The sequence below is a fragment of the Myotis davidii genome, unplaced genomic scaffold (genome assembly GCF_000327345.1).
Source record: "Myotis davidii unplaced genomic scaffold, ASM32734v1 scaffold945, whole genome shotgun sequence".
NCBI lineage: Eukaryota > Metazoa > Chordata > Mammalia > Chiroptera > Vespertilionidae > Myotis > Myotis davidii.
Window position 1 is genome coordinate 218,076 of NW_006296434.1, and position 13,102 is coordinate 231,177.

The 13,102-nt window shown below is 50.3% G+C and overlaps 1 protein-coding gene across 3 annotated transcripts in view; it reads right to left on the reverse strand.

Annotated features, from left to right (window-relative positions):
* Positions 1 to 1,419: 1,419 nt before the first annotated feature.
* The window catches only part of SPATS2L (spermatogenesis associated, serine rich 2 like), a 145,893-nt gene continuing 134,210 nt past the window's right edge, over positions 1,420 to 13,102 (reverse strand). For all 3 annotated transcript variants that reach the window (XM_006771807.2, XM_015569161.1, XM_006771808.2), the window contains 4 exons: positions 10,279 to 10,388; positions 7,208 to 7,310; positions 4,925 to 5,136; positions 1,420 to 2,319 (listed from right to left, as the gene is read on the reverse strand). In XM_006771807.2, coding sequence (XP_006771870.1) covers positions 1,927 to 2,319; positions 4,925 to 5,136; positions 7,208 to 7,310; positions 10,279 to 10,388 — 818 coding nt within the window. In that variant the 3' untranslated portion in view covers positions 1,420 to 1,926. The remainder of the gene's footprint in view (positions 2,320 to 4,924; positions 5,137 to 7,207; positions 7,311 to 10,278; positions 10,389 to 13,102) is intronic.

The window sequence follows — 13,102 nt, forward strand, 5'->3', positions numbered from 1 at the left end:
AGAAAACCTAGGTCGGAACGCTTTTTGCATTTCTGTTGTTGTTGCTCCTTTGCGGGGAACTGGGAGCATTTGCTATGTGTTTAGGAATGTGCTTGAACTTCTTTAACCCCAAGGGCAACCTGAGTGAGTCAAAGCTGGGGGTGGCTGAGTCCGACCCTGCCCAAGGCAGGTGTGCACTCCTGGCCTGGCAAACCCCTTGTCTTTCTGCTGCAAGAATGATTTGAGTCATCCTTAGAGCCGGCGCATTAAACTGACATGTGTCAGTGGCGAGCCGAATCCTGAGACACAAAATCTGTGCAGAAGTCCTTCTGTCTTGTAAAATTTAAATTCAGGGCCTCAGATGGAATAAACGGGAAGGCAGCCCTGGACATTTATCTTTCTTATTTGAACAAACAGTTCTTCCTTCCTTCCTGGAATGTGACTGAACATTTAAAATTCCTATGAAATCTCTGGGTGCACCCAGACCTCAGCAGGCCCTCTACAGAGAGCGCAGGCATCCTCCTGCACTTGGCAAAGGAAGAGACGGATGCTTGCGTGGTGTGCAGGCTCAGCCGATCCGTGGAAGAGAATCAGAAAAATGTTAGAGCCGAAAAACAAGCATTTTCACTTGAAAGAGGCCAACAAATCTGTAGGACACGTGGAAGTTTGCCGGGAAGCACTTTAAACTGAGCTGCCCTGCAGCCAAAGACAGGGACTTGGGGTTTGTCCTCCTCCCACCCTCTGGAATCCATTCTTCCTGCCTGGGGTCACAGTAGCTCTTCCCTGCACAGCCCCATGTGCTTCTGGGGAGCTGGCTACACCCCACTCCAGGAGGAGGAGCTGAATAGCATGTGCTAATGAGCACGTCTCATTTGCTGCCCCCTCCCTGACTCTCCCCACCTTGGTGACTGGCTTAGGGACAAGCCTGCCAGCCATCGAGGGCCAACGACATGCAAGGCCTTTGTGGGGACTAATGTGGAAGACACTTGCTCCATGCGGATGCTGCGGATGGACTTGAGTTTTAGAAGCGAAGTGGCCGTTTGCTGCCACTCTGAATACAATGTCAGCCGCCCGAGGAAAGGAGACCTGAGATCAAGAGAAAGCCCTGGTCAAACTGGACCCCGAACGTCCTTGAACCCTGGACTTCTCAGTCACTGGACCAATGTTTACGGAGCTGGGCTGAGCTGAGGTTTATGTGACTTGCAACCAAGGTTCCAAATGTCCGTACGGAACCTCAGGGGATGGGGTGCAGCTCCGTCCGTGTGTGTGCAAGGTGCTGGCGGGGCCGCTGCCAGGCCTTGCGTTTCCTTCAGGACACTTGTCCCAAAGGAGCAGTGTTGTTCCGAGCTCTGTGCCACAGCCTCCAGCCTCTCAGGTTTTCTCGCAAGCACTACACGTACATTCAAGAACGTGGCATCAAGAACAGAAACCAGCCGGGGGTCAAATGCAGCATATTTTAATTTGTTTCCAATAAAGCAATATATGTATATATATATATATTTCAGAAAAACACCAGATGTTAAATTCTACAAAAGCGCATGTGTCCTCAGCAGATCATGTTTGTCTGATCGGTAAGACTGGTTTCAACAGCGACTCTCTAACCACGACCAACGGACGGATGACACCACTGCTACTAGGCCGGCTGCTGCCGGGCCCTGATCGCTCGCGAGCCCCGTAGCCACCGGCCCACCTTCCTAACCAAGGCGGGAGCCCGGCTGGGCTGCTGCAGCGTCTCCATGAGAAAAAGCATCGACGGGGCAAGCAAAGCCATGGGAGGGATGAAGCAAGCTAGAGCTGATTATGAGGATTAGTAAAAACGATTACGAGAGGACGACACCACCCCACAGGGTCTGTCTATTCTGATTGATTCTCTTTTGGCAGCGAACTGGGTCAGCACCTCGGGCCGGGAGCCAGAACGGAGGGAGAAGAGCTTTCCCGTCTCCCCGCTTAGGCCACCAAGGTCACGGCGGGGACCGAGAGGACCGCGGCCTCCGTGGAGACTTCTATTCTCGTGGGGCAGAGGTTGCACTGCGACCCCCGGGGGACGCCGCCCCGGAAAGGCCGGGCCTCCGCGCTGTCTGCCGCCTGCTGCCTCCGCCGGGGCTTTTCCGGATGGGCAGGGGCCTCCGGGGCCTTCGTCCCCAGAGGGGCCTCGGGGTTCTTGGCGCCGCCTTTGTTTTTGGGGCGGAAGCCGTTGTGCGGCTGTCTCCTGTGTTCGTGGCGGCTGCTGCCCTTCACCGCTGGGTCAGCTTCATTGCCACCGCCCTGTGGCTTGGCAGATGCGTTGAGCCGGTTGTGATACTGTGGATTAAACCTTCGTCTTTGGCTATTAGATGTAGTCTGCAATAAAAAAAGGAAAAGAAAAGAGGTAGGTGTTAGATGCCAGCAAACAGTGAGGACAGCAGCAGAGACCAGGGACACCGTCTCTAAGCCCCAGGGCAGCTGTTTTACACCCAGAACAGGACAACATGCAACTGAGTCCAGCTGATAAGACACCCCCCCCCCCCCCCAGGGTAGAGAACACCCGCTGTTTGCAAATGGAACTCCAAGGAAATGACCGATGTCCAGAGAGAGGTTACAAAAGTACAAGATGGGCAATTCAAGAACCAGGCCACACCAAGTCAACTTGAAACAGGGCAGAAGGCACAGGCCACACAGAAGCCGGGCAATGATGATTCTCTACGATGGAAATTTTGAGGACAGGCTGTGGAGACTATGCATATGAATTTTCATTACATTTATGAAGAAAAATGGAAAATTCTATTTGTAATTGCTCTGCTCCAAAACAGTTCTTTTCATTTTATTTCAAAATAAATACCCTCGTTCTGAAATGTTATCTTGGGTGAACACAGGGATGAGGTGTATCTGGTAGATCCTGGTGGGATGGTGATGTGTATTTTTACAGAGGTGATTAGTTCTTTTCCTAAACACTGCAGTTGTCAGCCAACAAGTTTTGGAGGACCGCAGTGAAAAACGCCACGTTCGACCAACGGGCAGACAAGAACACGGGGATGAGCAGAGAGGAAGCAGGGCCAGCGTGTCTGTGCCTGACGAACAGAAAGATACTGGAATTCCTGGAGGCCAGGAAGAGCTCAGTGCGCCGGTCCCATCTCATTGACCATCACAGCCACCCTGTAAGGCAGCTGCTGGTACTTGTTCACTTTATGGAGGAGGGAGGTACGTTTAAGGGGCTTGCCCAGGTCTTCGGTTAGAAAATGGCAAAGCCATTCCCACTTCCCGGACTCTCTCCTGACAAGAGTCACAGATAGGCTGTTACATGAACACAGACTTTTACTGAAAATCAAACTTGTTATTGAAACGTGTACCTTTATGAGTTACAAATGTACACAAAGTTCTGGACTGGTGTAGTGCGACTGGGTGGTGGAGGGTTAGGGTAGAACCACCCCTGATAATTCTGGGCTCCAGGCAAGAGCACAAAGGCAGCCCCACCCCACTTGCCTGTACGTTGGGTCTTCCTACCTCTGGCTCCACCACTCATTGTGAGGGGCCCTGCACCCACAAACGGGGGAAGGGGCCCCTCCAGCCTGCACTTCAGCCTCGGCCCCGCCCCCACAGACAACCACTCTTGGACCTGGGCGTGTGCAGACTGTAGTGGGGTCTGCTCTCAAGGTAAAGTATCCAGGGAAATGGTCCAAACGGGGAAGGCAGGCTCGGGGCCACGTGGGACGAGAATTCCAGGATCTCAAGTAGCTGGAGCACTTTTCAGTAGGGAGGGTACAGGTTTTGGGTAGGCACATCTCCTTGGTCTCGCTCTGTAGCGAGGGCCACGCTCGGGAAGGATCAGGAAGTGTTACTCTAAAACACAGGACCTTCTTGCCCTGTAGACAGTGTTCTAGCTTAGATATGTAAGCACATTTCAACTTAAACGAGCCATCGCCTGCCATGTTTTGCTGAAAATGACAAGGACAGTGAGCTGAAAAGTATCTATGTGGATAGCATTTAACCCGGCTTCTTTCTAAAGAAACTGTGAAAGGGAAATGCAGACTACATTTTAACTTCTCATAGGGGGTTTAATAATGAGCAAAGAACAAAAGCTGGGAAGGTGTATTAGACGACGAGGAAAACAGATGTGATCATGATCGCACAGCTGTGCATATGTGAAAGGCTCCCTGCTCCAGCATGATGTTCAAGTTCACGAAGACATTCAGGGCCAGAGAAATGCCCGTCAGTGTCATTGATGAGAATTCTGAAAGACTGAGACGACGACGAACCCAGCAGGGCCCCGGCCAGAAAACCAGCATTCTGGGAGTGTTAACTGTCGTTAGAGCATGCCTGGCTTCTGTGCCATCCAGTCCCATTTCTCGTTCCTTCTCTAGTGATAAGAGGCGATCACTTCTCAAGGACACACAGAAGCAGAAGGAAGACTGCCCTTTGGACACTGTGTTTTCAGGGGACACACTAGATAAGAGTGAATGATGCCACTTGAAATGCATTCTCTTTACTGAAGGTCCAAGAGAAGAGAGAGAAGTTTGAACTAACTTTGGCCTCTTAGTGATAAACTAAACATAAGCTGGAATTAAAGAATCTGAAAAAAACAAATGCTGGATTTCCTCCTCCATGGTGTCAGAAGCCAGGCTCTGAGTCTTGTTCCCACGTCTTCAGGAGTCCCTTCCACCTGCGGGCCAGTCCCGGGGACGAGGGTGGAGGCACTCAGGGCGGAGGGGAGGCATCTCCCCTAGGCTCTTCGCTGATGTGTCAGGCATGTACAGGCACTTCCTCCACACGGAAGGCCCTACGGCACCCGGACTGCATGCACCCGGGGAGGCCCCGGGGCCAGGCCGAGCTGCTGGGGGTGGGAGGGCCTGGTGGGGCCCAGGAAGCTCTGTGTCCAGCAGGTGTTGTTTTCTTCCTCTAAGGATGAGTGGTTTTTTCCTGGCCGCAAGGACTGGGGCAACCCAGGAGCCGCCCCACCCTGACCCCGTACCTGCTTGTTAGGCGGTGTGGCCTGGTGAGCGCTGTCTGCGGTGCTGGGCAGGTTGCTGGCCGTTTTGGGGTTTGCGGCTTTGCCCTCGGAGGGCTTGTGAGTGGACTTCCTGGCAAAGTTGCTCTGTTTCCCAGAGGCTGCGTGCGCAGTCAGCAGCGGCAGCAGGGAGCTGCAGGGGGCTCTGGACGAATAGTTGTTCTTTGGATGTGTAACTGCAATGAGAAAGTGTGAGGCGTTAAGGGCTGGGCCAGAGCCATGGCTGCCTCAGAAACCCACGGGAACATGGAGCTTCATAAAAACACTAAGAAATGCTTTTATTCGTAAAGAGGTCATTCGAAAGGACACCTTGGTGGCCGGGGACCACCAAGTTCCTTCTGTGAGAATCACTGATCTGCAGTTACAGCATGATCATCCGAGGTGGGAATTGTTGGTGGGAAGTAAGACCTATCTGCACAACTTTAATATTCCTTAGGTCAAGAACACCACAGGAAGGTGGGTAATGAAGTCCTGAAGTGCCCACATGGCCCTGTCCATAGCTGTGCCTGCCTCCTGGTTCCCATGGCCAACCCCACTCTCGCTGTCCTCAGACCCCTGGCCAGTTGGTCTCAGAGACGCAGAAGATGGGGAGGGAGGTCAGGGACACTTGGCCCATCAGAGCCGTAATGTTCTGAGAGCAGGACGGGTGTCGGGAATTTTGTCATCTGGATTGTACACATCCCCCGACCCTGGGCCAGAACAAAAGAGGCCCCAAGGCATCTTATACTCCATCAGAGCTGCGTGATCTGGCCTTTCATCACCCCCTTTTCTCCAGCTCCACTGAGAGGCTGCACCAAGCCCAGGACTCAAGTCCATGCAGGCCGATCAGGGATGGTTTCGCGGTGATGACCTGGCTCGAGGACAAGGGAAGCGATCTAAGGGTGACGGCTCGAGGCCCTCGCACAGGTCACCAGAATTTGCCTGCCAGGCTGGAAAGCGAGGCCCCTGAATCTTCAAATTGTCCCCAACTTTTAGAAGCAGGTTTCTCTGCTACCTGTGCTGGCTCAGACTTGATCCTCGGGTTCTAGATCAGTGGTTCTCAACCTTCTGGCCCTTTAAATACAGCTCCTCATGTTGTGACCCAACCATAAGATTATTTTCGTTGCTACTTCATAACTGTCATGTTGCGACTATGATGAAGCATAATGTAAATATGTGATATGCAGGATGGTCTTAGGCGACCCCTGTGAAAGGGTCGTTCGACCGCCAAAGGGGTCGCGACCCACAGGTTGAGAACCGCTGTTCTGGAGGGTCAGGCGGACTCGTGGGGGTCAGAGAACACGCGGAGTGGAAAGGACAGGGATGTAGCTCTGGTCCGTTGGTTTCAGAGCGGAGGGGCGGTGTGGCATGGTGGGGGCTGTGCCAACAGCCAGGGGACTTCAGTGCCGACCAGCTTCAGTGTCAGGGAAGCCCTAACTCCCCGCAGAGGAGACCAGTGCTGGTTCAGTAGCTGTGGGCTCTCAACCCAGCTGAGAAGGAGGGGCCATGGAGAACTATTCTCTCCAAGAGGGGGCCTGTGACTTTTAGATCAAGCTTATATTTTGTGTGCTGAGAAAAAAAACCCCAGCAATTTTCACTTTGACAAAAAAAAAAAAGTGCAGCCAAATCCCCATTTCTCTGCTGACTCTGAGGCTGTGGCTGCTCCGCGTCCCTCACGGTCCTCTGTCCTCCTGTGGCTGCCCTTGGTGCTCCTCCCCCCGCCCCAGTGGGCAGCTGCAGGAGGGGAAAGGATCAGCCAGTTTGTCTGCACATTAACTGCTCTCATTAAGCCTTGATAGCGAACAAGATGGACGCTAATGGCTGCACTGAAGGCTTTCATTATCTGCAGACTTCACTCAGCGCAGAACCGAGGGACAGGCTTGGGCACGCGGAGCAGTGCACACCCAGCCGGGCCCTCAGGACAGTGGCCACTGTGCCTGACGTATCAGGAAGACGCTCCCAGCGACCAGGTCTCCACCTTGGAGCAGGCTGTTGGGTGGGAGAGGCAGTGTATCTGGCTCTGCTTAAGGAAAGTTTGCAAAAGGTCTAAACTAGTTGCCCTGTTCCGTTCTGCTCAGTAAATCCTGAGGATTTACTGATGGCATCGGGAGACTCTGAGTTCAGATCTTGACATTTCCAGTGACTTGTGTCATGCCCTTAGATCATTAAATCTCGTTGGGCCTCGTGTTAGCCCCCTGGGGACCGCGCCTGACTCCAAGTAGCGCTGGGCTCACTGGCACAGGGTCACTGAGCCGGTGCACAACTCACTTTCCCCGCAGAGCATGATCTGGGACTTGAGCTGTTCAATGTCGCAGGAGAATCGGGCCGCTTTCCCGAGCTCTTCATCATATTTACGTTCGCTGACAAAGTGCTGGAGGCAAGAGAGGAGAGCAGGAGTTAGTGCCACACGACAGAGATGGCGGAGGCTCACACAGGCGCCTCTCTGCTCAGCCGCTGCTGTGGCCGGTGTTAGCCAGGCGGGGGTGAGCCGGCTGCGAGGACCCCGCATCAGACCTGGCTCTGACCGGCCTGGAGCATGATCACCTTCCTGTCCTGAGGATCCGTGTGAGTCCCAGCTTTCCCCGGCCTGGGCTTAGACAAAATGGTGATCCAGGCGAAGTGAGCGTCCGGATTCATCTCCTGAACCTTGAAGCACCCCTCACCCTCCTTGCAATGTTTTATGTCCTGTTGTAAGTTTTTGGGTCGAGCTCATCTTCCTGATTTGGCCGATGGCCTGCTCGGGCTTTACTATGCCTCAACAGAAGACATGCCATTCTTCCCTAGACACTCTCTCTTTTTAAAAAAAAAACATATTTTTATTGATTTCAGAGAAAAAGGGAGAGACGCTCAGGCATTACTATGCCTCAACAGAAGACATGTCATTCTTCCCTAGACACTCCTCTCTCTTTTTTTTTTTTTTTAAAATATTTTTATTGATTTCAGTGAGAAAGGAGAGGGACAGAGAGATAGAAACATCAATGATGAGAGAGAATCATTGATCGGCTACCTCCCGCACGCCCCCCAACTGGGGATCGAAGAGAAAAAGGGAGAGAGAGAGAGAGAGAGATAGAAACATCAAAGATGGGAGAGAATCATTGATCGGCTACCTCCGGCATGCCCCACCCTGGGGATCAAGCCCACAACCCGGGCATGTGCCCTGACCAGGAATTGAACCAGTGACCTTCTGGTTCCTAGGTTGATGTTCAACCCCTGAGCCACACCAGTCGAGCCACCCTTCTCTGTGTTCTTAGGGGACCAGGAAGTCTGAGTAGCTTTCTGGAAAACCCTGTCTTGGTAGAATCCCAAGTGCTGTTAGAGGAAGTGGGAAAAAGATTATCTTTCAATTCATTTGAAATGAAGATTTATGTGCAGAGGACAGAGTGAGAAATGCAGAAATAGCTATGACTCAGTTCCTCCTGGAGTTTACCAGAGAGTTTACCACGTGGCAAGGGAAACAGATACCATCAACTACAACACTGGGTGACTGTGGATATGCTTCAGGAATATAAAAGAGGAAGAAGCAGAAAAAAATAAAAAAAAAACAATAAAAGGAAGAAATTATTTCCCACTGAGGGGCAGGGGAGTTATGTAAGGAAAGCATGTGAGCTGGAACATTAAAATAATGGGCCAAATTCTTAACAGATAATCTCATTTTCATCTGGTCACAGTGCTATGAAGTCAGTACCATTATTATCCCTGTTTTACAGAGAGGGGACTTGAGGCTCTAAGAATCTGTAACTTATCCGAGGTTGCAGGAGTTAGTCTGCTACAGCCCAAAGCCCATGTTATTAACCATATTATGTTCAGAGGGATTCTGACAAGCAGAAACAAAACTTGGCAGATGAATAGTTTCAACAGACGAGGAAGCTGGCAACTTCATACTCCTCACTTCATCCTATATAATAAAAGGCTGATATGCAAATTGTCCCCTCTATGGAGGGTTTGACGGGGCAGGGTGGTGCCAGCCGGACCCCACCTGTGCACAAATTTGTGCACTGGGCCTCTAGTGTTCTAATAAGAGGGAGAGAGAAGTTGGAAGTGTAGACACTGGAGCCCAGCTGTGGAGTTTGCTCTGAGGGAAATTCAGACCTTGCTCTGGGGCTGCACCTCCCATGTGAGGGTGGATGGCCAGGCTGGAGGGTGATGGTGGAGGCACAAAGATGAATTAGGAGGCCATGGCAACTGAGTGGGTGGGAAGCAACCAAGGTCAGAAGAGAAGGTGAGAAAGAAGAGACCGATAGTCTCCCAGGACTCTTGGGGTCCTTATTTCCTGCTCCTTTCCATGCCCATCCAAAGCAAGGAGATTGGGAGTCACTTGCCTAACCAGTTTCATGCCCAGATGGGCAGACAATCCTACTTATAAAGCCTGTTGCTTCTAAGTACTCTAGTTCCCAAGAAGTAGGTCAGAGGCTGGTGTGCACGTGTGTGTGTGCTTAGTATACTGGGGAAGAAGAGAAAAGGGGAAACTTATAAGTTGCAACTTCCTATTTTATTGTAGATAATTGTTTTTGCTTTCTGGTAACCATTTCTCCTTCTGGTAACTGTACCCCAACATGGTTTCAAAGACCACAGTCTTGGGGGGGGCGGTCTGTCAATCAGACCTCTTGGGCTCAATGGTGGCTGTGACCCAGTAGAGGCCGGTCAGTCTCTCTCTGGGACTTGGATCGAATGGGGCACAATGGCTGATGGTGCCCCGAGGAGCGTCTGCTAATTACTGCTGCCTAGTCACCCAAGCTGCCCAGGCTTCTGCCTAATAGCAGTCGGAGTCTTCAGATCCCATGCTGCATTGGTGAGCTACACTCATGCTCTTTCACATTTTACTTGTTCTGGAGGTTAGCCAGGGTCAGTTTCTGCTGCTCACACCTGAAATCTAGTGGACACATACTTGTGGGTGGTGCCCTTAACAAAAGGGCAACTAAGCTAGGCAAGGACATAGGGAAGAGGTCTCCACATACGGTGTATTCTCTAGAATCCTTACTGTTCCACTACGTTCAGACTTAGTGTGTTCACATGGTGTGTTTATATACACACACATAAGTTACATGAGGTGAAAATAACATCCCATCTCAGCTGTAATTCATGTTTGAATACACTGTATTTAGGTCAGTCCCCACTGCCTAAGAAAATAGCTTGTACCTCCCTCCCTATTAATGCCCATTCAAACCACATATACGGAAATATAGCGATTAGAAGGCTCTTCAGCCTCCTGTTCTCAATTTCAGCTTCGTGAAAGGGAGCTGGGTGTGAGATGTTGGGTCCTCAGAGAGCCACACACACGTGATGGGGTCGGGTCTCGGGCTCAGGGCTCGGGACCCAGGCTGTGGTCGCTGGAAACTGACCTTGATCTCTGCCCTGAGTTCGGCCAGCTGCATCTCTGCCATCTGACTGGCCAGGTCAGTGAGCCTCTTCAGTTCTTCTGCCTTCTTCTGACGAGCAGTCAGGATCTCCACTGCCAAGAGAGAGGGAATACATTAGGGCCAGCGACGTAAACACAGGAAGTGACCTGACTTCTTGGAGTCAGTTGTCCTTCTGCAGAGCGGTCACTCAGCTGAACCATGGCTGCTTTCTGAGTTGGTCACCAAGGTGGGTTCGAGTTGGTGCTCATCACCAACCACCCGTTTCTGGATGTCCTCGCCCACCCATCCAAACAAACACGATCCCTCTGATTCACTGCACACCCACAGTCTTCTTCATTTTCCTCACTGGCATCTGGTCTCACTGACTTAATCTGGACTTTTAAATATGTGCGTTACTCAGAACAGCTATTTCAAAAAAAGGACACGTATTAAAATCCTATCTGAATGGTATTACAAAGATAGGAGTCCATTAAGCCAAACTCATTCTTCTGTGTGCTGTCCTGCTAAATTCTAACAGCATCAGGCTTCCTGAACCTTTAGACACTCGGGGCAACCAGCTGTGTTACTGGAGTGTGACATAAAGGGTTCACTGGATTGGGTTTTTGTGAGCTAAAAATGCCTTTTCTTTTGACACTCTGCAGCTATGTTTCCATTCTGCAATCAGATGGAGGTTCCAGACCAGAGTGTCCTGGCTTTGTTTTTAGTGTCTCCATGGAAACATCTCAAGGGCAAGTCAAAGCCCCTTTGAGCTGGATTCGTGGGCACTCCTTAGCATCTGCACACACAGCGAAGACACCAGGGAGCTCGCTGGTACCACATTTCACACATCTGTCAGATGGACTAAGGCTCACGTAGATGTAGTAACCCATAAGTTGGTCTGTGTGTTCACGCATGTGTGTGTGTACATGTGTGTGTTTCCCAAAAGATCATGAATCTCAAAAGCAATGAGCACAAACCTATGGGGTGAGATTTAATATGAAGTCTGATCTTTCAACAGATAGACTTGAAGCTCTCTAATTCAAGCCACACAGGATATGCCTTCATTCCTCTGGACAAATATTTTGAGTTATAAGAAAGGAGAGGCCCATCTAACTAAGATACTACACAACACAACACATCCTGCTCTAGGTTGAACGAAGGTCAACTGCTTCCTTAGACCTGATTCGCAGCACACACGCAGAGCCAAACAATGTGACTTCTCACTGTGAGAGTTCTTACTTTGTAAATGTCAAAAACAGTCACCTTAAAACCCCCCAAGAAGTTCAGAGGCAGTCCAGAGTTAAGACGACTTCCTGCACATCAGAAACCATTCTTCAGACAGACAGAGAAACGTTATCTGTTTATGCTGAGATGTCAATAAAATAAGAAATCTACAAGTAAAGCCTTACCATCTGCCAAACTACTCTAACCATGCTCTCGCTATTCACCGGGACCCCCCGCCTCCTGCGTACACCAGGTAGCTGGGCAGAGGCCGGTCTAGGCCTGGCGGCCTTGTGGAATACAGGGAATTCCCATCTGACCATAGACAGTGTATCACCGTACAATGTCCCAGGTTATCCAGGCAGACCAGAGGACATGAGAGGTGACCCACTTTCACTTTTGGCTACAGAGCACGTATGTTTTGTTTGGTCTGCACATGACAAGTTAATTTTTGAAATTAACTGCGCACATTTGAAAATGAGGAGAGTCCATGTGAGAGTTGGACTCTGGCTTTTCTTCAGATAACTAGAATTTCTGGCCACGGTTGGTGAGCATTTCCCTGTGGCAGCAGCTGGCTGGGGCTGAGAACTTGCTGCCCTTTTCAGGCAGAGCTCGGCGATCACCGGGCCTGGTCCCTCCCTGCCCTGTCAGCTGATGAATGTTACCTGCCCGGCTTCTGCAACAGGCATCGCCCATCACTGCAGAGGCTGCACATGCGGTTATTTGCATCCATAACACCTCGGGGCTGGCACACATGTTGGCTGAATGGTCTGAATGAATGAACCAATCTGCTACTTAAAAGGAATATGCAGAGAGGACAGGGGCCACTTAACAATGTCTAGGACTTGTACCTTTGATTATTTGTTTGCCAGTATATTCGACCTATGGACGGGACTAATGTCTGGAGCATGGAAAAATGATTTTTGAGTCAGAAGATGAAAGCAAGTACTTTCTTTGTGCAAAGTCTCAAAAAATTCTTAAGGCCCAGACTTGACAACAGCTAGCACAGGGGTCAGCGGGCCCTGAGTGAGGACACAGTTAAGCAGTTTCTTAACGGATCACTTATGGGACGGGTGACAATTAGGGGCAATTGTTCTTTTTGATTAGGTAGAACTTAGGCATTCACACCAAACAAAAGATTTTATAGAAATAGATATAAACGGGCCCTAAAATAAGAATGCAGGTGCAAGGTCACCAATAAAGTCTTAGTTTACACTTCTGGATGTGCAAGGGAATGCCAATGTTGCATTAGCAAGTGTTGGATGAGTTTTACATATAGTCTCATTAACATTTCAAAGCCTTTCATGATGAGAAAGCCTTAAAACTTGAAATCTAAAGCTACATGCTTTGGGGAGAGGCATTTATTTCACCTCAAAAACATCAATCACAGAAGTAAAAAGCAAAAAACAAAACCAGATCGGATCCTCAAATTCATTGATCCTAAAATTTAAAATAGAATAACAAGTGTGTTTTGAAAGCACCCTCCTCCGATACCTCTGTGGAGGGGACAGTTCATGCAGCGTTAGGCTTCTGCTGCACGCAGGACTCGGTTCAGATTATTTCGGCACTTTTGTGAACAGCATCTGGCGTGCTGAAAGCCGTTTTC